Source organism: Cryptotermes secundus, unplaced genomic scaffold (genome assembly GCF_002891405.2).
Source record: "Cryptotermes secundus unplaced genomic scaffold, Csec_1.0 scaffold51, whole genome shotgun sequence".
Taxonomy (NCBI): Eukaryota; Metazoa; Arthropoda; class Insecta; order Blattodea; family Kalotermitidae; genus Cryptotermes; species Cryptotermes secundus.
The window spans coordinates 2,552-29,943 of NW_019737980.1; the positions used below are offsets into that span (position 1 = coordinate 2,552).

The following is a 27,392-nucleotide window of genomic DNA, read 5'->3' on the forward strand; positions in this document are numbered from 1 at the left end:
TTTAGTGAAAAAAAATATATATTTTAGGTGTCTTTTATATCACTGTTGCATTATTGATGGTGTATGTGAATAACAAGAATGATGCCTCAATGTGACAGGATGCTGAAATATAAGAAAACCATCAGATGTATTAACAAGAGGCAGTAAGGAAGGAATAAGTTTCATACACTTTTACTCATCTCAATTCCACATATTACTGTAATGTAAAAGCAACAACAAAACAACCTTCTCTACAAAGTATCCATGAAATATTTTTGAAGCCACAACTTTCTGAAGGGCTGAAGAGACTGAAAATGGTAAGAAACTAAACGCTAAATTTGGTTTCACTGTAGTCGGCAACATTCCAACTACAACATGTTCAGAAAGAGACCTTCCGGCTTGTAGCAGGGTGCCTCAACCAGCTACGTGGGTAATACCGAGATATGGAGAGAAAATAAAATGACAACTTACTGGGGTTATAGTTAGGTGAGGGTGATGCCTCATCCAGAGAGTATCCATCAAAGTCATTGTTCCTTGCAGGAGTATTAGTAATGCTTGGATCCCAGGCTCCTGACTGTCCTGGTGTACGTGAGCCATCATGCGATGGCGTCATGCTCCCATAATGCGGTGTTCGCGATCCAGCTGTAATAATACATAAAGTTTGCATTTCATGGAAAACATTTAGAATTTTTAATTTTTCTACAAAAACTGCTATATTTTCATGCTACAAATTGTTGAAGTATTTTCTCTGGACACTGTCCAATGTCTATGTTCTAAAATGTAAAATTTAATTTAAATTTTAAAACAAACAATGCACGATATTCAACCCTAACAATGATTCTTCACCACTGCTACGGAAGTCTGATATCTGGTAATAAATTGCTGTTTTCCTTTATACAGAACATGTTTTTCATCTGTTGTAAGAACAGTGCATGGCCAATATTAATAACAGCAACATTTTCACAATTCTTTTAAGTTAAAAGTGACTGAATATTCCCATGGTAAATGCAATTGAGCAACCAGAAGGAAGTTCAATGCCAATGAAAGTCAAGGGCTACCAAAAAAAAAGAGAAACCTCGTGAAAACCCATATTCTGCAGATGGTCAATCCGCAATCCAAATATGGAAAACTTTCTGTCGTCAAACAAGCTTAACCAATTGCAGATGTGGACAGGAAAGCATTGATGTAATGTTTCATAATTCATGCAATTACCAGTAGTGTTGAAATTCCATGAACTAAATTTAAGCAAAGCATGAATCAGAATTGTCACCACAATAACTTTGTGTCATGCCTACAGCATAACATGCAAGTTCATACACCATTATGTGCTTCTTAAAAACCATGAGTTCAGATGAAATAATACTGACACATATGTAAATGGCAGGCACTGTTTTCCTCAGTGAGAATTTACAGTAATGGTGAAAAAGCATCTCATCAGGCTTCTTCCAACATGTTCACTTGGAATTATTTTATATTTGTTGGTACTGTTTCACTGTGTAAACATTCAATATTTGTAGGATTTGAGGTTCTCACGGAAGTAGTTACAAAAATTTCAATCTTCTGGGCCTACACGGTGCTATATGCCAGAACATGGCAATTTTCATTCCACATTTGTCGGACCAATTTAGTGCATGTGCCTTAAATACTGTGAAATATTTAACTAAGCTGATTTTGTTGAATATGAGGTTCTCACAAAGGTGCACAAAATGATTTGTTTATAGCCTAAAGGGTGTAACACAATTCCACGCACAACATTGATAATTTATTGTGAGTGAGGAATGCAACTGGTTTCATTAAGTTGGGTTACGCTTTCAGAATTTGTTCAGCAATTCAACATGAAAGACATCTGCAAAATATTGTCATTTCCTGTTATCCTCTCATCAGAAAGCCTAGATTAAACAATGCAATTCTGTTCATAATCATGCCATAAAGGTCTTGCAGATCCACTGGCATGGGAGGAACATACATTTTTTTGCCATTTACAAATTTCATGGGCAAGAATCAAACAGTATAAGATTCGGTGACCTAGATGGCTGACCTGATGTGTTATCTATTTCTCCTGAATAAGTGACATGCTTTTACCATTATTTGTTCAGTCATAATAAATTGTCAAAAATTGTATACTAAATTATGTCACAAACTTTTCAACATCAAATGGATCTTAAGTCTTGTTCTGTAACTTCACTTACCATCATACATGGGAGTCTGTGAACCATGCATTGGTGTCTTGCTACCCTCCCTGTACATTGGTGTTTGATTTCCACCGCCATATGCTGGAGTGCGACTGTACGAGCTGAAGGAGCCTTCCTGAAGACAGGAGCACACAATATACCACTTCAGATACCTCAGTCAATTATGGTACATATTTCTTTACATCAGAGGATATTAACCCTTTCACTGCTAGTATGTTAAGTAACTCTCAGTACCCTCTGTGCTGAATTATTTTTGAATAAATCTGTTATAAATAATTTAAGTGCATAAGTATGAAAATTTGTGATAAAAAGTAACTAATCTTACCTCAGACAGGAAAGAGGCAGCAGAAGTTGCAAAAATGTTGAATTATTCAGTATTTTTCACAGGGTAAAAGTCCATTTAAGTCAGAGTTGTCCAAGATGGCCAAAAAAGTACATAATTCACTATCCTAGACTTATCACTATGTCACATGTTGACCAAAGTCCACAACTTTAATAAAAACTATTACAGAAAGCACCGCACACTATACGAAGCCAATTTTACTAGCCCTGTGAAATACCTGCATCACATGACCATGGTGCGCGTGCCTCGCTATGCAGATGCAAACTTTTACATTTCTTAAGTTCGAGGGCAGAAGAATGCAGCCATTGAAATGAATGATGCTTCATTATGTTCCCAATAGATGACTCTATGCATCCACCAAGTTTCAATGAGATTGGTGCTAAGAAACCTAAGATATGAAACTCTATAGCCGCAATACAGGTTTGTTGATTGCAGGAAAGACGCCATGTTTTTCAGAGATCGACATGTGTCGACCGCAGCAGTGTAAGGGTTAAATATGGCAGACTGTTGATAATATACATGCCAAATATGCACCTTGTGGATTAACCATAGAATTTCTTTGACCTCCTTAGTTATTGACTAAAGCTTCTACAATGACTAAGTGTTGCCCATTACATATGTTTCAGTAATACGTATCAGCGAGGCTTTACAATGGTTCACCAAACATTGCAAACTTCTCGCTCTATTACTACTTTATTATTTTATTGCTTTTCATACTGGCCTACTAACACTGAATAAGGGTTGCTCCCTTTTACTGGAGAGATCTTTGTCTCACTCTTTAGTAAGACAGCGTGACCAACAGTATTAAGTTGGTGACTTTCAGGGTTGAACGCAACATGGATAGTGAATATTTAGAGGGCTTCAGAATATTAATTTTTTTTAAATATCCATGCTACTTCCCCTCCCATTATACAAATAACTGGTAGTCCAATGTAGGTTCTAAACATAACTGTACCACCTCACTATAGAAAGTGTGTTTTAAGAGGTTCATTGATGTAATATTTTATTAAATATTTATTTTGGAAGAATAAGAACCACTAATATTAATTTAATAGACATGGATATGCTGGAATTATAGGTACAAAGGATTCCACAAAGAACTATCTTCATACCAACTTCTCTTGGGAATAAAGCATTTTAAACATTGAATTGAGGACAGCCTTAAATGGAGGATCTTATAGAGATAACCAGAACCAAAGAAAATGAACCCTGAATTGAGAAATATTAAATGGGGTTTCTAGTCATTAGGTTCATTCAACACAGTCTGTAGAATGATAATTCAAAGAGCCCTAGCCCTCCTAGCACAGTAAAACCCAATTTAAAGTCTACGAACATCCCCTTGCCCCCCAAAACTGGCCAAATAGAACTTTAAAGTTTAAACAGAACATGAAGTGTTCATGTACTAATATTTAACTGTTTTGAAGACAGAACCTGTTTAAAATAAAATATGGGTGAAATGAACACCAATCTGAAGTTAAATATATACAATATTACTTTGGATAAAAGATGACCTTGAATTTAAGCCATCCAGTTTATGAATGTACGATTTAGGAAAAATTTAGAAAGGTGCATATTCCTTGAATTTAAGATGCACCTCAGTTCTTCGAAAGGAAAAAATGCGTAAAAGGTACATTATATTCAAAGTAATACTATATTCTGTCCTAAAAAATTATTAAGTATTAGGTACGATGGGGTACCCAAAAGAAACCGAACTAATTTTTTTGTGGGCAGAGCTTTTGTAGTACTGAGTTTTGCAGCTATGAGCGCATAGAGCTAACACTCCTGAGTCGATAAGCTGACTACCGTTGCTTCAGAAGGTAAGGACTAGTTTCGGCAGAGTTTATAGTGACAACTGTTTTGTGTGATCGTCGTTTTTGCAATGGCTGATTTTCGTGAACAGCGTGCGGCGGTGAAATTCTGCTTTTTGCTCGGGAAAAGTGGAACAGAAACTCTTGAAATGTTAAAAACGGCGTACAAGGACGATGCTATGGGGAAAACTCAAGTGTTTGAGTGGTTTTCCCGTTTCAAAAATGGTGAAATGTCAATTGATGACAAACCTCGTTCTGGTCGTCCTTCCACGGCCCGAACACATGAAAATGTTGAAAAAATTCGTGAAATCATCAAGGAAGATCGACGACGGACCATTGAAGAAATTGTGGAGCTGTCGGGAGTGACTTGGAGCTCAGCGGCCAGATTTGTGGCAGTCGGGTGACTGGTTTTTCCATCATGACAATGCCCCTGCTCACACAGCCCTGTCTGTACGACAATTCTTGACCAAAAATGGTATGACCCCTGTTCCTCACCCTCCATACTCACCCGACCTTGCCCCGTGCAACTTTTTTTTGTTTCCTCGAATGAAAAGAGACATGAAAGGAAAGCGTTTTGCTGATGTTGCTGAGGTGAAGGAAAAAACGACGGAGGCACTGTCAAGCATCTCAAAAGATGAATTTAGACAATGTTTTGAAAAATGGAATAAAAGACTAGACAAGTGTATTAGTGTAAGCGGAGAGTACTTTGAAGGGGATTGAAGGTTTGTGCTTAAAATTTGAATAAATAAGTTTAAAAAAAAATAAGTTCAGTTTCCTTTGGGTACTCCCTCGTATATCCTTCAAATGGAAAATTGTCTAAATCGTAAATTTTACTTTGGACTCTCCAAGTTTTACTTCAGAAAAATCACATCAAAAAAATGTCTACCTCAAGGTTGGAATGGGCAGTTACATAGAGTGAAGACAGCAATTCATGTTCAAAACACCTATGACTGAAACCAATATTCTAAGTGCCTGGCTACACCAACCAAACTCGAACTACACTGAAAATTCCATTTAAGGTTTCTCTAGGGAGCAGGGATTTGAACACTGATCTCAGAAAAATTTTAAATGAGAAAATTTAGCCCTGAAATTCTTGATATGGGATCAATGAAACTGAATATTAAATGAAAGAACCTTATATCAAGAATATTAAATACCTGTTCCACTGGATCCTGGCACCAAACCAGTCAATTTAATCAGCCTTTATACATTATGTTTCAGTCAGTTACATGTGGGATCAGACATTCAGCTTTGCTGTATTGTGCTGCACCAAGTGTAGCAAACAGTCACATGAGATCGGATGGCATCGTAATTTTTTTATATTTATGCCACTCACTTCAGGCTGACATTGTTGAACTAATCTCAATCTTCTGCATTTTTTTTTTTCAAATTCGCTTGGCGGGGAGTGGAGTCCAGCTGGGTCCACTTGGCACAGCGGCCTCCGATTGGCCTATTGTTGCCTGCCCCAGGCGATTATGATGATGGAGAATTTGGTGGAATGAAGATTGACAGGGGAAATCGAAGTACTTGGAGAAAACCCGCCCCAGCACCACTTTGTCCACCACAAATCCCACTTGACCAGACCCGGGATCGAACCTGGGCCGCCACGGTGGGAAGTGAGCAACTAACCGCTTGAGCTATTGTGCTGCCTTAATCTTCTGCATTAGTCAGTGCACTAGTTAAAAACTACATACAGCAAACATAAAATCAAAATTTATTCTATACTGGGTCACATACATTTTGAATGCATTCTGTTGATTTCCTTTCAAACCACCTCTAATACATATATAAATATATACACAATTTATACACTTTACCTTTGTAGGTACCCCAACAGTCGCAATGTGTGATCGATCCACAGATATTGTCTGGCAGGTAGAATGCAATTCAACTCGAGCTGTTGATTCAGTTGCATCTTTCACAATACCAACATTCCCTGCAAAAGTTCAATAAGAAGTTAGATAACATTTTTCCTCTATATTGTTAACAGCCATAATTATCCCACAACACCAACAGACTATGATCTGTGTGTCAGTGAGAACAAGAATGTATGCAATCATGATGATGTAATAATGGAGCCAATGAGTAAAGAAAAAGTAACTAAACAAACAAACAAACCTTCTAAATATTTCTTGCATGTGATTTTTTAATTTAATTGTGGTTATTAATTAATGAAATAATTGCATAAATGAAGCAAGGGATATTCAGAACTACAACATAAAATACATATATGTTATGCTGGTTTCTGCATGTATCCATTTTGTTAATATATGGCGACTTGAAGCTACTTTCCAACTGCCTAGCAATGAGTCACATTATGTTCAACTGTAATGGAAATATAAATTGCAGCTATACTGCTCCAGTGTTCATATCAGAAGGCACTTAAAGCAGTTTTCCAGTGTGTCACCTACCAGTATACTCATACATTCAACAACTCCATACATACTCTCTACTTGAATTTAGAGATTTCATGAAGTGTGTTAAGCTATGCACATACATTCTGAACAAGTGGTATATAGCACAGGTCAAATACTATGTAAATATAGTATATACAAAAAAGGAACATGTTCATTTCTTCATAAAAATCAAATTTAACATAATTCATACATAATTCCATACATGATGACTCTCTACTTGAATTTAGAGATTTCATGAAGTGTGTTAAGCTATGCACATACATTCTGAACAAGTGGTATATAGCACAGGTCAAATACTATGTAAATATAGTATATACAAAAAAGGAACATGTTCATTTCTTCATAAAAATCAAATTTAACATAATTCATCCTTCCTCCAAGATACTATGTATTCAGGAGCATACTAGTTAGTTTACCCTGTTTTTCATGTGGTGATAATTATGCGCAATAAAGGTATAGTCCATTTCATCAGCAAGCATTTCAATGAAGTTGTATATAAGCATCTACATGATCACTTCATAATGAATAATGACCAAAGGTGCATACCCAGCATCATTCAATTGGAGTACAGTTAGACAGCATATCAGCTATTTGTAGACTTCAAGAAAGTCTATGATTCAGTAAGGAGGGAAGTATTGTAAAATGTTCTCACAGAGTTTGGGGTATCCATGAAACTAGTTAGGCTGATTAAAATGTGTTTAAACGAAATGTATATGTATAGGTAAACATTTGTCTGATAATTTTCCTATCCAGAATAGTCTAAAAGAAGGAGATGCTTTATCGCCACTACTTTTCAGCTTTGCTTTAGAATATGTCATTAGGAAGCCCCAGGAAAACCAGGTGGGGCTGAAATTAAATGGGACACATCACCTGCTGGTCTATGTTGATGATGTGAATCTACTAGGAGAAAACATAGATATCATAAAGAAAACCCCAGAAACTTTAGTTGACGCTAGTAAGGAGGTTGGACTAGAAGTAAACACAGAGAAAACTAAGTATATGTTGCAGTCTCATCACCACAATGCAGGGCAAAATCATGACATAAAGACAGCTAACAGATGTTTTGAAAATGTGGCAGATATTTGGGAACTATAACAAATCAAAACCCGATTCAGGAGGAAATTAAGAGGAGACTGAACTCGGGTAATGCTTGCTACCATTCAGTCCAGAACCTTTTGTCTTCTTGTCTGCTGCCTAAAGACATATTAGAATATACAAAACTATAATTTTTCTGTGGTTCCCTATGGGTGTGAAACTTGGTCTCCGACATTAAGGGAGGAACATAGACTGCGGGTGTTTGAGAAGAGGGTGTTGAGAATATTTGGACTGAAAAGGGATAAAGTGACAGTAGGCTGGAAAAAACTGCATAATGAGGAGCTTCGAACTTGTACTATTTGCCCAAGTATAATTAGGATGAAATCAAGGAGGATAAGATAGGCAGGACATTTTTGCACAAATGGGGGTTAAGAGGAATGGTGGGAAAGTCAGAAGGAAAGAAACCACTAGGAAGACCATGATGTAGGTGAGTGGATAATATTAAAATTTACCTTAGAAAGATCGAATGGGATGATATGGATTTGTCTGATCTGGCTCAGGATAGGAAGCAGTGGAGGGATCTTGTTAACAGTGATAAACCTGTGAGTTCCATAAAATCATGAGAAGTTCTTGAGTATCTGCACAATTGGCTGCTTCTTAAGATGGACTCAGCTCCATGAGTGGGTGAGTGATGAAAAGTGCAACCAATACAGCAGGTTTCTTGTACATACTCACAAGTAATTCTCATCATAATAAAAAATATGCATAAAGAACCTGAAGAGTCTTTTTAGGAATTAAAGTGCACCCAATAATTCATCAGTAAGGCACTTCTAATGACTCAGCTATCACAACATGCACAGCTTCCTACTGAAAGATGGAACATTTTAGCGCCAACATATATTACAGACAATATTTCAAAATACGAACTGTAATGCATACAATAATGCACAACTGTAGTTACCTTTGTAAAAACCACCTGTGATTTTGATAGTCTGACCAATTAATTCTCTGTCACGTCTAACACCTGCACCACCACGACCACGGCCTCGACCTCCACCACCTCCACCACGTCCTGCTCCAGAGGGATGTAGGGGAGAAGTAATACGAGGAGACATAAATCCTCCAAAGGTACCTCCACCTGGTGACATGGCAACCTTCAAAAATACAAATGTAGTTATTACAGGGGTCCAACAAATGTACACACTAAATTAAATTAACATCTCAGAATTTACAGCCTTCAAATAATGACCGTCTAAACTTATTTTCACTTAAACTTTGCTCTGAAACTTTTTGATTATACCAAATATAATGTCCAAACAAATTAATCTTATTTCTCAGAAGGGGATATAGGAGAAACAAAAAATTAAACAAGTTTCATGTGCATATAATATCTAACACAGGATACAGTTATGAGCTTCATAAAATCATGCAAGTGACAAGCAAGTGTAACACATAATTAAGAATATAAAACATATGTGACAAATTTACATGTGCAAAGCAAAATCAGCATGCAACGATAGTGCATGATCGCTTATCTTACTTGTGGAATTTTACAAACATTCTGTGTGTGCGCATGTGTGAGGAGGGACAGACAGACAGACAGTTGTGGGAGAGTGCACGTATATGCGAGTGTGTGTGTTCACACGTGAGGAAATATAACAATGAAATTACCAACTTGAGATCACTGACATCAGACATTAAATGAGGGTTTCGCTGTGTACATGTGTATCATTTTTGTAAAATAATTCTCCCATTAAGACACAAAACCAACTCACTTTAGTCATACATAAGTGCACATATCCCTCTGTACATACTGTCACAATATTACAAGACTCAAAAAAGGAACAGTGAGAGCACCCTGAGAGGTGAGTGTGCTGAAGTTCGCTGTAAAGTCAAGAGTGTGCCACCTGCCAGCCTTCTGCATTAGCACTAAACAAAGAGTACCATAACAGATGGCATGTCTGTAATGCACAAGTAATAAATTCATACCATAATGTTTATCATGTTTTGGCCACTGCCTCACTGTCAGTAATCACTTAAGATCTTAATGTTGGCTTATCTAGTCAAGGACTATTTCACCACAGTCACTGCAGTGTCTTTTTTTTTGCATCTTGTATAACTCACTTGCAATTCAGAGCATACTATACATGAATGCAAAGCGGCATTAAAAAACTCCAACCTTATGGCTAAAAAAAGCTAATGTAGCATTGTGTAACATTTACTTTACTCTGCCTCAGAATCAGATATATAAGTATTTCTCTGAAAATTGTTATTCCTTCTCACTTTGTTTCTACTGATATCTACTTCACACGCCTTACCACTGAAACTTATTACACATAGCTTACAATGCTGCAGATGTTCTTTTTTTTCCCCCTTGGCACTAGAGCCCCAGTGGGCCTAGGCCTACCTCCATGAACTCCGTTCACTTCGGTTTTCGTGATCTTACACATACGGTAGGACTCCTTGGGCGAGTGATCAGATCGTCGCAAGGCCTCTACCTGTAGACAAACACAGAAAAACGCACACAAACATCCATGCCCTGAATGGGATTCGAACCCACGATCCCGGCTTCCAAGCGAGCGAAGACAGTGCATGCCTTAGACCGCTCGGCTACCGTGGCCGGCGCTGCAGATGTTTACTGACACTTATTCTTAAACTTAAGGAAATATTACTGATCAATGTTACCTACTAATGACTGTACTCACCTTAGCACCGCCAGCCAACTGAAGATGCCTGGTCTTGCACACAAATATTCCACCATTGTCAAGGTACATTCTGGAGTGTAGGAATGCAAAATTACGGTACAGATGTTTGATTTCACCTGCTCGACCCTGTAAATAGTCAATCCTTATGTTTATTCTGACTTCCACACACAGTGAAATGCCAACTTCAGGCTACTGTTAAGTGCAGCAAATCTGAACACTAAATCGAGGATACTTTTATATGGAGCTAATTTAATATAGAGACTACTAATTTTAGATCACTGAATCTGAATTTTAAATATATGAAAACTTCAAATTTAGGAACAGTAAATGCGAGTTTCACTTTACCAACAACATAAACATGATTACACAGTCAGGTCATGCACCCCAATTAAAATGTGAGATAGGTCCCAAAGCCCCACAAGTCCCTGGTTATTTGGCAAAATACTGTGAAATGATGCCTGAAAGCCAGAACAGTGGAGTCAGAGCAACAGTGCAGTTGTCCATTGCTGGACAACAAATTGGTAAACATTCCTGTAGTAGCAAGTATGCAAACAATATTAGAGATTTGTTGGGGGGAGTGTTTTCTATTGGGTACAACCTGAAGGGAATAAGGAGGACCAACATGATTAACAACACAAGGGTAATAGTTGTACGACTCCCACAGTATTGCGACAGTTAAATATGGTAATGAGTCCAGCTGGACTCAGAACCAAGAATTATTGTGCTGGCACATGCCAGAAGCAATTTACCTGACTGAGAACATCAGACTGACAGAATCACAAAATACAAATAGATACACAGTAAGCCAGCCACAAAATATAAACCATGGGTCCCATAACCAAGAATGGCTGTGCTGGTGAAGGCCAGCAGCAAAGTACTGCTCTACGCTAACAACGTAACTTCTCAGTGTGTTACACTTTCTAATTATACAGGTTCATTACACACAGGCAATTCCAAGTAGATCAGCTAGTCTAATATATCTGTTAGATTTAAATGACTTAGTATTTTTGATCAGTCCCTGTACCTCATTAGCCTCCATGTGTGGGTATACATCTACATGTCAGATAAATACTTGCAAAATTATGTTAACATACAACAGAATGGCAGTATACTGGAGGAATGATAAACAACATAATCTCTCAATTTTGTTATCATTTTGTACGCACAGATTCAACTATACCTAGAGACCATTATCATGAAAATTTAGCCATTAACAAAGTCATAATAACATACTACTATTTTAAACAGTGGTATAAATTTACAGATCGTTGTCTCATTCAGCATAAGTAAAGTAACCTTCAGACTCTCCTTGTTACAAGGACTACTGCATCACCAGAAAAGAACGAGGGACCAGTTAAAATTAAACAGGGATCAATTAAGATGGGCGGTAGGATTACTTACTGGACACTGTCACCTAAAAGGGCACCTTTTCAAACTGGGACTGATAGACGATCCAACTTGTGAAAAATGCCTTCAAGAAGATGAATCAGCCACGCACATCTCATGTGATTGTGAGGCTATAGCTTACCTAAGATATCGCCACCTGGGTCAATTCTTCATGGAACCAAGTGACTTTTATGATGCCCCCATAAATAAAGTCCTATATTTCATTCAAAGTGTAGGATTAATAAAGGGCTAATCCAAAGAGGAAGCACAATAGATCATTGAAGGTCGCAGTGCAAGGGCCGGTTTCTATGGCTCACCCCTCATACTCATAGCACCACCAGCCACACCTGAATGAAGTATAAAGAAATTAATAACATCACTGAAAATTCATTTTGGTATCTGAAAAAAAAAATACTTACTGCATGTGGCCCGTCAATGACTTTGACAATGTCCTTTTTCTGTATGGTATTCTGTTCAGAGTCTAGGGCTACAGCATATCTTGAATCCTTCCTTTTCTGAAGTGCTTGGGGTCTTGCCTCTACCACTTTGCCTTGCATATTAAGAACATGGAAGTTCTCTCGTTCGAGCCTAACAATTACACCCACAGTTTGGGGGCTGCAACAAATCATATTGACAGTTCACGTTTCCACACATCAGCACATTCACAATCACAATTTTAATCTTACGTTTACAAACTTCGTGCAAACAGAGAACACAAATGGAAGACATAGGAACAGTGAAACTTCAGTAACATGAGAATTTATAAAATCCCTATAAATACTCGTTATAATGGATACCTGCAATCCTGAAAAATGGTTCAGATACATAACTACAAATCTGCCCCATAACTTTTGATTATGTAGAATAAAATATAACTGACAGGAGGTTGGAGAAAACTGCATAATGAGGAGCTTCATAACTTGTACTCTTCTCCAAGTATGATTAGAATGATCAAGTCATGGCGGATGAGGAGGTCAGGGCATGTAGCACGAATGCGGGAGATGAGGAATGCGTACAGGATATTGGTGGGAAAGCCAGAAGGAAAGAGACCACTGGGAAGACCAAGACATAGGTGGGTGGACAATATTACAATGGATCTTAGAGAGATAGGATGCGATGGTATGGATTGGATAGATCTGGCTCAGGATAGGGAAAAGGGGATGTCTCTTGTGAACATGGTAATGAGCCTTCAGGTTCCATAAAATGCTGGAAAGTTCTTGAGTAGCTGCTGAATTGGTGGCTACTCCAGAAGGGCTCAGCTCCATGAGTAAGTAAGAATAAAATACAACACTAAGGTTTAAACAATTATGTGGATATGGCAGTAGTTCTTCTTCTTTCAAGTGGTTATCACATGGATATGAAAATAGTAAATAATATTCAGCATTTTATTGTCATTAACATTACCCGAACTGACCACTAATTAGAAGCCGACCTTTATAACCAAAACTCCTGCCCGCTATTTCCTGTATGCCCATAAGCACCTCACTCATATTCTCCTTACAAGTCTCACACACATTCTGCCCACAATCTGCTGCACATGCATACAGGTGGGAATTCACTCATGTGTATCAGACTTGCATAGTAGACATACCACATGAAGTAGTGTAAGTCACATTTTCAACAAATGCTGCAGAGAAATATGAAATGCATACATTACATTCAATATGCTTCTTCAACAAGTTCTGTGACTTTGAGATAACTGAATAAATCAGATGCTGTCTGTAAAAGTTAAGTAAAGTAAAGGTATCCCTAACAGGCCATGGAGACCCATAGGTTTGTGAGATGTTCAGGTACCCACATTTTCTAGACAATCAGCTCATAGATGGCAGTAAGGTTGTTAGCCTTACATGGCGGCCGCCCTTTACTCCCAAAAATATTCCTGGTATTCATTTCTATTAGAGCCTGAGTTGACCCCAGGGCCACAGTGCGGCTGGAAGGATTAGGTAAATTGAAAAAATCCACCTCATAAGGATTCGATCCAGCTTGTAGCATAGTGTCTCTTCCAAATATGCTACTGTGTGCCCCCAATGATATCTGTACATTTCTGAATTTGTACATTCAACAATCACCATAGACCCCTGACCACACCTGAAACTTGTATCATCCATTTTTTCTTATTAATATGTCTTTTCCCCTTCATTAGCATGGATAATTGCATATATACAATACAAGGCAAGTTGGTAATACTGGCAATACATACTCTATCTGAACACAATCACCCCACTGGAACTGTCCCTGAGAATCAACTCCAGTAGCCATATCAGAACAGAGCTGGACATCCTTTGGCAGTACTTCCAGCTCATGCATCGTCAGGTCCGAAAATAACACGACACGGTTTTCTTCTACTCGAACAATCAGACCTGTGTCGCCCTCATATCGACCTGACAGCACTTTCACATGATCACCATGTCTAAAATACTTCTTCAGTTCACTGGCTTGGAATTCTAGTGGTTCCTGAAAGGGTCAAAGATGAATACCGTGAAAACAACTTTTAAGGTTTCTCTTAGGAGTGGTCAATCTAAACACTAAAACCTTTGAAGAGGAAAATTAAGACTAAGATTAACTTTGGATCACTGGAACTCAATAGATAAGACAACAGGAACAGTAAACAGTGTGCAGCCAGTGAAATGAATGAAGGCTTAGCGGCATCAATAAGGAAACTAATTCAATGCAGTGTATAACATGTTTTCTAATATTTACAAGGTGGTTCAAATATGACCGGGACTGATTTAAAAAAAAACATAATTTCCAAACACTTACTTGCACATGTCAGTCTTCAACGTACTCCCCTCCAGAGTCAACACATTTTTTCCAACTTTCTGGAAGCATCCTCATGCCCCCCCCCCAAAAAAGACTTGTGGTTGGTGGCGTATCCACTCCCGAACAGTCTGGATGACGGCGTCGTTGTCCACAAACCGCATGCCTTGCAAGTCTGCTTTGAGCCTTCTGAACAGGTAGAAATCACTTGGTGCCAAATCGGGACTGTACAGCAGATGTGGGATGTGTCAGAAGGTACCATTTCAATTTCCGGAGGGTTTCCATTGTTGTTTTGGCTGTATGGGGGTGTGGTCTTGAAGGAAGGCTACCCGCTTTCCATCTCTTTTCTGCTTGGATCAGATCTTTCCTTCATGTTTGTTGCCAGGAGGTCTGAGTAATAAGCTGCATTGACCGTTCTGGCATCGGTCAGAAAGTCTACATGGATAACCCCCTGCCAACGATCATGCGGTTCATTCTCCACGCGCTCTCTGCCCTCTCTGTAGCACGTGCACCACTCAAACACACGGGTCCGTGAGAGACACTCTTCCCCATACTGTTGTTGGAGTCTGTGGTGAATTTCAGCGGATGGGACGTTTTCTCCGAGGAATTTGATTACAATGCGTTGTTCCACACTCCGCGGTACCTTCTGTTCACTCATCACTCTAGCAACTTCCAGACAGGACTGCACAGGTTTTAACCCGAACAGGAGGAAGTGGAGGTTGTGGCTACAATCTTTCAAGGTTGCACAGCTGCTGCACAGTGTGGCTTGTTTACAAAAAAATCAGTCCCAGTCATATTTGAACCACCTAGTATTTTCGTTCACATGTCTAGAGTGTGAATATGAAATTAGAATATCAAATTATTCTTTCTGTGCAGGGTAATTCAAAACCATCCTCCATTTTGGTAAATACAGTAGAACATTGAAAAAGTGGCTACTGTTGTATGTTAGTATGGTGCAAAAATTAGTCTACTAGGAGAAAATTCTAATATTGGTTCTAAAATTTTTTTTACAAATTCTTGTATCATACTTAACATGGCATTCTTGCATATGCCTGCTTCTCAGTAAAAATAGAACGAGCAAGTTTAGAGAAAGAAAAATATATTCCTTTTACAGATATTTAAATTACTCACATGAAGCTCTTCATGTCTTGGCATGACTGTGATGACATTGCCATCTATGGCCAATATCTTTCCATGTAGGTTTGCCAATTCTCCTTCACAAACTTCCACATTGTCACCAGCTGAGAAACTGTGAGAAGTCACATCATCTTTTCCTCCAGCACCAGTGCTAGGCAACTCAATATCAATGCCTTCTGGGGCCTCTTCAAACCGCTCAAGCTCTGACAATGTAGGTTTCACTCCTGGGGTGCAAAGATTATGTTAACTGGAGATGCATAACATTATCCTTCAAGATAAAATTATGTTATTCACAGCATGCAGTTTGCAGACAAATAACAGTTCTTTACTTTGTATAAACAGCAAAACCACCACTTCCAGTTTGAGGACCAGTGTGCTTAACTACTAAACCAAGGAAAATCTACAGTGGAGACTACTGACTTGGGATCACTGAAATTGGATCTTAAATGAAGGAGAACTTTATATGGAGATAAGTGAGTAACAATCAGATGCAGGTGGCAAACTAAGTTTTCTGCCTGTGACATGTTCCTCTGAAACATCAGGGGTCTCTCTGAACTACACAGTGTTATAACCTGGCACATTATACTCTTCACAAAGTAAGGTAAAGGTATCCATGTAGCAGGCCATTGAGGCCCATAGGGTAGTGAGATGTTGAGGCTCCCACATTTTCTAGACATTCGGGCTCACAGATGATGGTAAGGTTGTCAACCTTATGCGCCGGCCACCCTTTACAACCAGGAAGATTGCTGGTACTCATTTCTGTAAGAGGCTTAGTTGAGCCCAGGGTCATGGTGTGAGTGGAAGGATTAGGTAAACTGAAAAAATCCACCTCATCAGGATTTGATCAAGCGATCTTCCGGCTTGTAGCATAGTGCCTCGACCAACTACGCTACCGCAAAGTACTAAGACTAAATCTGTAAAAATTAAGATCTTACACTGCTGAAATATAATACAGTGTAATTATAAACACATTCAATAATGCTGCATTCTACTGCAAATTAAAAACGAACTACATGCATTCCAGAAGAAATAGAAACTGACATTTTGGCTTTCATAGTTTCTCATGATAAAATGAATGGAATTATAATGAGGTTATCTGACATGGTCTGATCAGCAGTAACTCATATTCCAACAAAAGATTTAAAATGCAAGTGAATAATAAAATGAACCTGGCAGGATGTCAAAATAGCTTACACATACTTCAGTAATTGCACAGGTTAGGAACTTAGCACCAAACAATAAACAATTTGATTACGAACGATTTGTTGGAAGGATTTGAAGGAAAGAGCCCGTTGCCTGTTTTAACATTTATCATCTGGAAGTATGGACTTTCTTTCTCCCTGTACTGTGGGGCAGGTGGGCATATTTAAATTTGGCAATAACAGTCACCATACTAGAATACAAGGTTTCCAAACTCCCAGTTCTACAGAGCTAGCAGTCATATTTTAATGGTAATGGTATCAATATTGAAACACTGAAATGCTTGACCATCTGGACTGCACATGTGCATCAATGAGACACAGATAATATAAGTGAGCGCTCCAACCCAGCAACTGCTTGAATAGACTAAGGTAAATCACTAAAAATGTCAGTCATAACATCCAGTATTTCAACCGAGATTCAAACTAGACATCTCTGGAACATAAAAAAGGAAAGCTAACCACTACACCGTGATGATCACATTAAACTCTTAGCAGAATGCTTACACAGAAATAATACAAATTCAAACACACCATCTGCTATGATTCCACTCATGGTGAAATTTTTATACAAGAAGCCTTTCCTTGAATAACGGTTGCCCTCAAATATAAGGAAGTCTCCATCTGAAGCCACGTCTCCACCAATATTTCTGATGGCCTCTGGGTCAAATGGTTTAGGAGGTGGGCGACGTTTCTTCTTCCTTTTGGCAGCTTCATTCTCCTGGAATTATTAGTAATGATTAGTATTATTAGATGCTGTAAATGTGCATTTGTTCTCAAGTTTGTAAGCATTCTCAGTAGTCCAGTAATTGTAAGTATATGATTTACATTTCATTTGAATGAAAGTGGCCCTCATCACTCATGAACAGTTTTCTTGGTATATAACAGTCTGCTGTTGTGGTTTAGCACATTACAAACTAAAATCCCTGAAAAAACTGTGCTGTTACCAAAATACATTTCCAGTAAATCTAGACAAGCAACACAGCAACATGTACACTGCAGCAAACCACTCTGCTCTCAAAACTTCTTGCCAAATCCACAAACCTGTTCTTCAAGGTCACCGTGCTTCACTCATTCTCACTATGCATACAAACACATTCTTTCAACTGTTTCTAATGGACCTTGTACATACTTTCATTTTACTTACAGACTGAGTAGTACGAAGGGCTCCTCTAAAACGGGTATAATCAATGCGTGGCAACAGTTTCAAATGGACTTGGTTTTGGGCAAGATCCACATAGTCAACTTGGGCTATATCATCTCTGTACAGTCCCCGTTTAAGGCGAACCCACTGCTTCACTTTGAGACCAGTCTGTTCTTTCACCACTCGGAGAACATCTGTCATTTCCTTGATAGGCACCATCTACAACAGCAACATTTACAACCTCTAAGACTGGGTTAACAAGAGTATACAGTTTATATGTGGTCACATTAATTCAGAAAAATCAAATAATTAAATGACTAATTATCTGACTTCCTACTTCCTCTTTATATATGAACTGGACAGATATATATATATACACAATTCCACACACCACTTAATCTATTACACTCTCCACTAACCATCATTAGCAATACAAAAGAATCTGAGCAAAATAAATGGTCAATACAATGTAAAACAAACTCCCCCAAGTTTGGAGCAGGATTCATATCTCTTCACATTTGAGGCATAGCCACTGATATTGTCCTAACCACTTTACTGTCTTACTTTTAAAAGGAAAGGGAATCTCCTTAAAATGTTAATTAATGTCTACTCATATTAAAGAAACACCTCTGTATCACAAAATAAATACCACCATAATTCGGAACTTTGAGAGACCTACATTTTTTATTTTATGAGGATCTCTGTAGAACCAGAGGACTGTAAGACAGACATTTCTTTCAACTCCAATTATGTACCAACATACCTGCTGAGTCCACTGCCCCATTCTCAAATTGCTGACATTTAAAATTGCTTGCTTCACATGGGGCTGCTTATATGCTTCAATATAAACATATCCTTTGACACCCTCTGGAGCAATCACAGACTTGATCTGTAACGGCTCATTGCTGAATTGGTATGCGATGAACTTCCGCATCATATGCATTACAGTTGCCTTTTCTTCTCCAATGCGGCACTTCACCATCCACAGATTTGGATCCCTAGGGCAAGCATTCACAACTTTCTAATCACAAACGATATGACATGAGGAAGAATCAATCCCTTACATTAAACATATTTCTTTGTCATCCTCATCATTCATGATCAGACTTCAACAAATATGGTCCTCAACTACTCACCACGTAGAGTTTAACTACATACAGTACAAAAATAATTAGCATGCATAATTAGATCAAATGGAAGACATTACAAACAACAAAAACAAAACAAATTCTGTGGCCTGTAGTCCACAAGAGAACTATACCAACCGAGTGACCACCACTTGTCGACTAAGTTAGTGCCAACTTTAGCCAATAGAGGGTGTCACATGGTCAGCACAATAAATCCCCACGGCTGTTAATCTCGGTTTTCTAGACCAGAGCCACTATTTCCTTGAAACAGCTCCTTAAATATCCTCATGAACCTGAGTGGACCCCATTCCAGACCCACTACTTCTCAGAAAATCTGGTTGCGCCAGAAATCGAACCCAGGATGTCTGGATCTGTAGCCATGAACTCTGACCACTAGACCACAGAAGCAGTCCAATGAAGATTACACTACGGAAAAAGTAGTTTCCAGAAGCCCTAGTGTCTGGCGAACAACAGTGGTCATATAAAAAATTACAATGAAATTTCTTCAAATAAAACAACAGTATGACCCATAAGGAACAGTAATATACATGCAACAAATAGTATTACACATTCTTCTTCCAATAGCATGTAATAGTATTATCTCATCATGTGATGATTTAAACCACTGTTGTACTTACTTCACTCCAGGAAGGAGGGTCTGCTGGGTGATTTCATCAGACATTTCTTCACCTCCATCACCAAAGTGTCGCATTGGGACAGATTCATCAGCATATTTCTTTCTGAGGTACTCTTCAATTTCATCTTCCTTCTGAGAGCTGAAAAAATATGTGTATATTAGTTAAAGAGAAAATTATACATCCGACATACAAAGAAATTCCTATGTGTTCACCTGTACTCTTATTAATAATTATAAGAGACTAGTTATTACGTAGTATTGTGACGTGGATGGCGCAACAGCAAGTAGGGGTCACGTGAACTCTGCAGTCTCGCGAGTGACGTCACATACCACCACTCCTTCCATCATTATGCAATGCTCGGTAAACACCACCCTCCCCCACGATGACATAACAAAAGAGCAACTGTGTCAGGCAACCACTGCCGCGGTGACATAACAGCATAGGAGCCGCTGCCAATGCTATGGCAACAGGCCAGTAAACACTCTGCCCCCCCCCAGTGACGTAACAGGGGACACCGCTGTTAACAAGGGGCAACAGAGAACGGTATAAAAAGGCCAGCTGAGCAGTGTGTGAACAGAGTGTGTAATCAGGAGTGACAGAGTGTGGATCGTGAAGTTGCCAAGTGTAGCGGAAGTCTAGCAGTCGCCGAGAGCAGTGGAAGTAATTGTGATATGGCCGATGGCAGTAATTGTGTAATTGTGAATTGTTAAGTGTACGAGCAAATGTGGAATAAATTCGCTATATTCAATATGGCATGAAGTCATTTGTTGCGTCAAACACCCAACACATGACAATATTATATTTATAATAGCACTGAAGCCTCTGGACTGCCCCCATCTTCAGAGCTGAAGAGTAAACCAAGCAACAAACCAGCAATAATTGGCTTGCACTTTGACTCTGAAGACAAAGAAAAGGCATTCCTCTGACACATCAGTGGATGTCTACTAAAACACTCAGTGTTACAACACAAAGGCCCACACTCTTCATAGTCACTGATGTGAGAACCTTAAATCTAACACACTTACCAGCAGTATATTACTGAATAATAATAACTCCATGGTTTTAATCAGCAAGCAAACTATACCGATTGAGTTATCGCCACTTGTTGGCAAAGTTAGCTTTAGCGGCTAGAGGATATCACATGGTTAGTGCAGCAAATCCCCACAGCCGTTAATTACGGTTTTCTAGACCGGATTACTGAGACCTACATTATCTAAAATATTAGAACCCTTCATCACATCACACCCATCACTACTGCTTTTAGTACTTGTTTCTCTATCTGTACACAATGATTCCATAATAAGTGGGAGAGTAAAGGATGAAGTTACACAAAGCAAAAATGCAAAAAAACTTAACAAAATTTTCAAAATCAAAATGTCTGTTATTGTTGTTGTTTGCAAATTATAACTAATAATAACCTACTGAACTGATTTCTGATTGTTAAATTAGTATTTTTCTAATACTGTATTTTATAAACATGAAATTAAATGCAACATATATGTACCAGCAGCTCAAAGATAACGAAAAATATTTTATCATTCCACTTTCATTTGTTTTAATGAAATTTCAGTTTACAGAAGTCTTTAGTCTGATGATGTACAAATAAAGGTAAGGTAAACCTATCTCTGTAACATGCCATGGAAGCCAATAGGGTTGTGATATATCAAGGATCCCACATTTTTTTTTGTAGACCATCGGCTCACAGGTGGCGCTGATGTCTCACAGGTGGCGCTGATGTGATCATCCTTATGCACCAGCCACCCTTTGAACCCAGGAAAATTCCTGGTACTCATTTCTGTTAGAGGCTGAGACAAGCCCAGGAACATGGTGTGGCTGGTAGTATTACGTGAACTAAAAAATTCCATGAACTCATCAGAAATCGAACCCATAACCTTCCGGCTTGTAGCACAGTTCAACCAACTGCGTTACCACATACCTCGATTATGTACATATACACGAGTTTTGTTGTAGTTGAAGGTAGCAGGTTCAATTCCCAATGAGGTCATTGGATTTTTTCAGTTGACCTAATCCTTCCAGCCGCACTAGGCCCTGGGGTCAACTCAGCCTCTAACAGAAATGAGCACCAGGAATCTTCCTGGAAGGTAAAGGGTGGCCGGCGCGTGAGGCTGACAACCTTACCGCCATCTGTGAGGCGATTGTCTAGAAAATGTGGGAGCCTCGACGTCTCACAACCCTATGGGTCTTCACGGCCTGGTACAGGGATAGCTTTACTTTTACTCACTATCAGTGTCTTTCCCTTTCACAGCTAAAACCCACACCATAACAAGCCTCAGTCTGACTGAAATGAAATACTCAAACACATGTATCATACTTACTCCCAGAGACTGGTCCCACGACGACGCCCTTCAATTTCCCTCGCAGTAGGACCATGTTCATCAAACTCATTCCCAATTATGCCAATTTCCTGCGCTCCTTCCTCCCACTCGTCTTCATCTTCAACCTCGTCATCCACCTCGGCTTCATCTATGATAAACCCTCCTCCAAACCGGTCCTTTTTTTTCTTTTTACGTGGACGGTCATCTTCCTCTTCCTCTTCTTCTTCGTCATATTCCTAAGAATTAACAAAACATGCCACTAAACAAATATTACTATGATATTACTGTCAATCATTCATTCATGATCTTGCTGTCACATTACTATTCCTGGACAAGAAAAATTACAGTATATCTGTAGTGCAACATTCCACGGTAAGATATGCCACATTTTAAAAACCTATTAGTTATACGTTTTAACACAAATCTGTCATGAAAAAATTATGCATACACTGAACTAATTTCTCAAAACTATGACTCTCTAGCACACTTCAAACACCTGGCATCGCAGTATTAGTTACATAGTAATAAATCAGAACTTTATTACAATTTCTAATGTCCTCAGTGCCACCCCAAATATACAATTTATTTTTCATAATCTTCATCTAAAGCTTCAAGGGGTTCAGTACATGTCACAGTTCAGTTACATAAGAAATGAAATGCAGTAACATCTGCAAATGTCTAATAAAAATTCTAATATTACAACAAATATACTACATATCTGCATAATCATAAAATAAACTGGCCCCACCAAGATACCTGTCCTCCAGACATAACACCATACGGTTAACAGAAGTTTAGTGACATTTAAGAGAAAAATGCTTTAATCTTCAGGACTAACAACAGACATACCATGTTCCTCTGATGTGTAGATAAATTTCTACTGGGCTACCAACTGCCACATCACTTTAGATAGTTGCCTTCATAAGTCACCACTATGAGAAACTCAAGTTTCACATGGTTTCCCCAAGATTATAATTCAGAAGAGTGGCTTGCTTGCCTATATTTGAAACTATACTGAGCGTATGTAAAAATATACTAGACATTTTGCAACTTTCCATTGTAATATGCAGAGAGCAAAAATTCATATGAAGACAGAATTGCATGTATAAAATCTGGGATGTGTAACATGATAACAATTTTTAATGTCTACACTCATTATCAGAATAATCTGTGAAAATTTAAAAACTGCACCAAGAACTCTTAATATTTGATGAAACCCTGACACTAACATACGATCCTGAAACTATTATTAAATGATGACAAAGCACATGGACACAAGGAAGAAAGCAGGTGTGTTTTCCCCACCCCACATGCATGCACACGTGCACACACACCACATATGTACAAGTGCACTGCTATATCGAGAACTAAAACATTTAAATATGAAGATTTCTTTGATGTGCACATTTAATTGCTGGCAGTATAACACCTCAGGGGCAATATCACTAAATTAAAATTTTAACATGCATGAACACATACATCCTCATCCTCAGAATTCAAATCTTCTCCTTCAGGTTCTTGCTCATCTTCAATTTCTTCATCCTCCTCTTCACCAGGCCTTACTTCTTCTGCTTCATCATCTCGCTGATCATCAGATCTACGTTCATCATCTTCTTCAGAATGAGATCGTGATCTGGATCTAGACCGGGATCTAGAACGTGACACAGACCTGGACCTTGATCTGGATTGTGATGGCGAATGAGAGCGTGACCGTGACGGAGATCGTGACCTTGACCTGGACACAGAACGTGATTTGGCACTGGATCTTGATGGAGACCCAGACCTGGACTGCTGGTCCTCATCACCAGACCCTGCATCAGATCTCACCTCCTGCCAAAAAGCACACGCTCTTAACATATTCTGTAATAAACTCAGGATTTCTTACAATTACTGGAACAAAAATTCTGGGTTAATGAGCAGAAATACTGAAGTCGAGAAAATGGCCTACAGATATGGAGAATATAGTGAATAGGCAGTTACAGATTTCCTACAAGGGACAGTCCTCCAGTTTGGGGGTTGGGAGAAGGACTAACAACTCACCATAAAAAATCAGGGAAGTTATGAAATGTTATGCAGAATTGGACTTGGACACAACCTCTGAAACAAGGTAAGCAATGGAAAATGGACATTGGATTCAGAACGTGGAATGTAAGGTGTCTCTGTAAGGCAGGTTCAGTGAAAGTAACAAGAGAGGAAGAAAAATAAAATTTATATATGGTGGCAGTACAGGATGTCACATGAAACAATGGTGGCACAGAACCACAGCAAACAATTGTACATATATCTATGAAAATTTGGATGAGAATAAAAAATTAGGGACAGGAGTTTTTGTAAAATTAGGAAACGTATCAGCAAATTAGTCAGCAAAACTTGTTAGTGATGGGATGCTGTACAGGGTGAGGTATGAGGATATGACATTTTTTTTTTTTATTGTTGTGGGAGACTGAACTTCAGCGGATATACAGTGTCATATGGTAGGCGTAACGGATCCCCACAGCAGTTAATCTCGATTTTCTAGACTGGAGCCGCTATTTCCTTCAAATAGCTCCTCAGTTATCCTCACAAGGCTGAGTGGACCCCATTCGAGACCCACAAGATAAGGTCTGAGGCTCTTAAGTCATAGGATCTTGCTGGACAAGGAATGTTTCCAAATTTTGAAATCAAGCAGCCTGGAAACATTTCCCTAAGAACATTAATGCTTTGGGCTGCCAGGCCAGTTCATCATGACCACTAAACTGCACACATAGACAAGTGTGTGCATGCAACAGTAACAATCATTAACCCACAGCAACAGTACAAAAACTGTCATATCCTCATGAATAGCTGATGTATTATCTCAATGTACGCCAATTTTTTTCCAGTACCTGACAAATGCAAACAAATCTTATCAGTACTTGATCTGTTATGTTGAAACCCACACTGATGTTCGCTGATAATTTTGTCTATGTACGAACTTAACCTTGAAAGGATATTTAAAATTCTGCATGTAGCTGATAACAGCGACATGTCTCAGTAATTACTACGGTCAGTTATATCGCCTTCCTTGTACACTGGTACAATTATAGACACCTTTCACTCCACATGCAATCCTTCCTTATTCCACATAGAATTAATGAGTTTATGGATCTCAAAACATGTTTCACCTCCTGCTTGAATCACGTCTGCTGGAATTTGTTCAGTTCCTAGCAATTTATATTTTTTCAACTTTGTAACAATTTCAGCCTCAGAAGGACTACGCTCAGGTACCAATGAATCAGCTGCATATACTTCCATCTGCTTAACATCACTGACCCTACATACATTTGTTATGCCGCAAATTTTGAGACTGGAAATCAAAATTATTGCCTAAACATTACGAGAGCATCTCACCGTAATTAGAGCAGTGATGGCCACACATAGGCTGTGGAACACGGTCAACAGACACCGTAGTCAGCAGAAACGCGCAATCGCACTACTTTGTAAGTGGCGCTTGGAAACACCTGGAGACTACGAAATTACAAAATGCAAAGAGGGAGGCGCCGCGATTGCCCGTGACGAGTCGGATTTAGCCAATTAGAAATTACCACTTTAGCAATTGAGGATGAAGGGAGGAGTTAACCTCCCTCTCTGTTCGCTGCAGCGTCAGCGATTTTAATAATATAAAAATGAGAAAAAAAAACCCACTCAGGAATCGATCTAAAAACGTAATATTCAATAGTCAGTCGAAGGCTCTGTCCGACATGGGTACTACAAGTGGTGGTGTCGCTGCATCTCTATCTCAAGTAAGTNTGCAATCGCACTACTTTGTAAGTGGCGTTTGGAAACACCTGGAGACTACGAAATTACAAAATGCAAAGAGGGAGGCGCCGCGATTGCCCGTGACGAGTCGGATTTAGCCAATTAGAAATTACCACTTTAGCAATTGAGGATGAAGGGAGGAGTTAACCTCCCTCTCTGTTCGCTGCAGCGTCAGCGATTTTAATAATATAAAAATGAGAAAAAAAAACCCACTCAGGAATCGATCTAAAAACGTAATATTCAATAGTCAGTCGAAGGCTCTGTACAACATGGGTACTACAAGTGGTGGTGTCGCTGCATCTCTATCTCAAGTAAGTCATGTTTGCTCATACTAGCCATGCTGTTAAACTTTATGGTTGTTGGTAAATTGTTGTTTGTTAAATACTGAAAAAGCAATGTCCAGTGTGCCCGGCGAGCCCTTAGGGTAGAATAATAGAAATCATGTAACAAGTAACAGGCAAGGTTGTTAGTGTGGTAAACATGGTTGTCGTTATATTGTGTGTATGATCATAGTTGTGACTATGGATTTTGAGACAAACATACTTAGATTTTTCTAGTATTTACAGTTAAGGAGTAGGGTATTTTAAAGGTGAAGTATTATGATAGAATAGTGTAGAATTGTGTAATGAGTAGTAGGGAAAAGAGAGAGAGTGAGACAGACTCAAGTCCTACACCCCGAAGGGGAGACCATGATGAGGTCATGGCGTAGTAACGTCAGGACACTATGTAGTTCCGACTGAGAGTTGGTATTGTTAATATTGTAAACAGAATACAAATTAAAGTGTAAATAGATCAGTGACCTAGGGTAGGACAGAGATGGCGATCGAGTAACAGTAATAAAGAAAGTGACAGTCTCAAGCCATCTGCTCTAGGCGAGAGACTAGAACGAAGTCAGAACTATCACGCCCCGATACCATGTGTAAACCGACAGACGTCGGCATTTTTCTATTGTAAATAATAGTGTAAATAGACAGTGTGATTAGAGTAGGATGTACCGGGATTGTGATTTACTTCCCCGAACCAACCCGTCCACGACCGATCCAGAGCGATCCTGGTCCAAGCGAAGGCAGAACTGACCCAGGCAGCTAACGGCAGCCGGATGCAACTAGCAGTAAGGGTTATGAGAATCCTAGTTAAGGGTGAGAGACCAATAGGAGACAGAGAGATAGCGTCCCTGATGGAACAAGGGAAGAGTAATTTAGATATTTCATTAGCCCCTTGAGGCATAACAAAGTGATGGCAGTAGTGAATGGGCTAGCCAAAGAGAGATGGCAGCCATAATGAATTAGCAGTGTATTTAACCCACCCCTGTCACCACGGCATAATAAATGGGGACAGCGGTGAGATATCCAATCCACCCGTCACAGAGACATAATATATGGTGTGACAGTCGATGGGTAGAGGCGGGTCAG

General features: G+C 39.0%; 1 protein-coding gene across 1 annotated transcript in view; it reads right to left on the minus strand.

The window, feature by feature from the left end:
* Positions 1 to 450: 450 nt before the first annotated feature.
* Positions 451 to 27,392, minus strand: part of LOC111870503 (transcription elongation factor SPT5) — a gene marked incomplete at its 3' end in the record, with an annotated part of 31,317 nt that continues 4,375 nt past the window's right edge. The window contains 14 exon segments of the mRNA XM_023862845.2: positions 451 to 621; positions 2,169 to 2,286; positions 6,140 to 6,258; positions 8,736 to 8,928; positions 10,480 to 10,605; positions 12,285 to 12,480; positions 14,066 to 14,319; positions 15,754 to 15,983; positions 17,493 to 17,679; positions 18,106 to 18,321; positions 18,866 to 19,100; positions 19,868 to 20,005; positions 22,204 to 22,439; positions 23,683 to 24,033. Of these exon segments, the coding sequence (XP_023718613.2) occupies positions 451 to 621; positions 2,169 to 2,286; positions 6,140 to 6,258; positions 8,736 to 8,928; positions 10,480 to 10,605; positions 12,285 to 12,480; positions 14,066 to 14,319; positions 15,754 to 15,983; positions 17,493 to 17,679; positions 18,106 to 18,321; positions 18,866 to 19,100; positions 19,868 to 20,005; positions 22,204 to 22,439; positions 23,683 to 24,033 (2,770 nt within the window).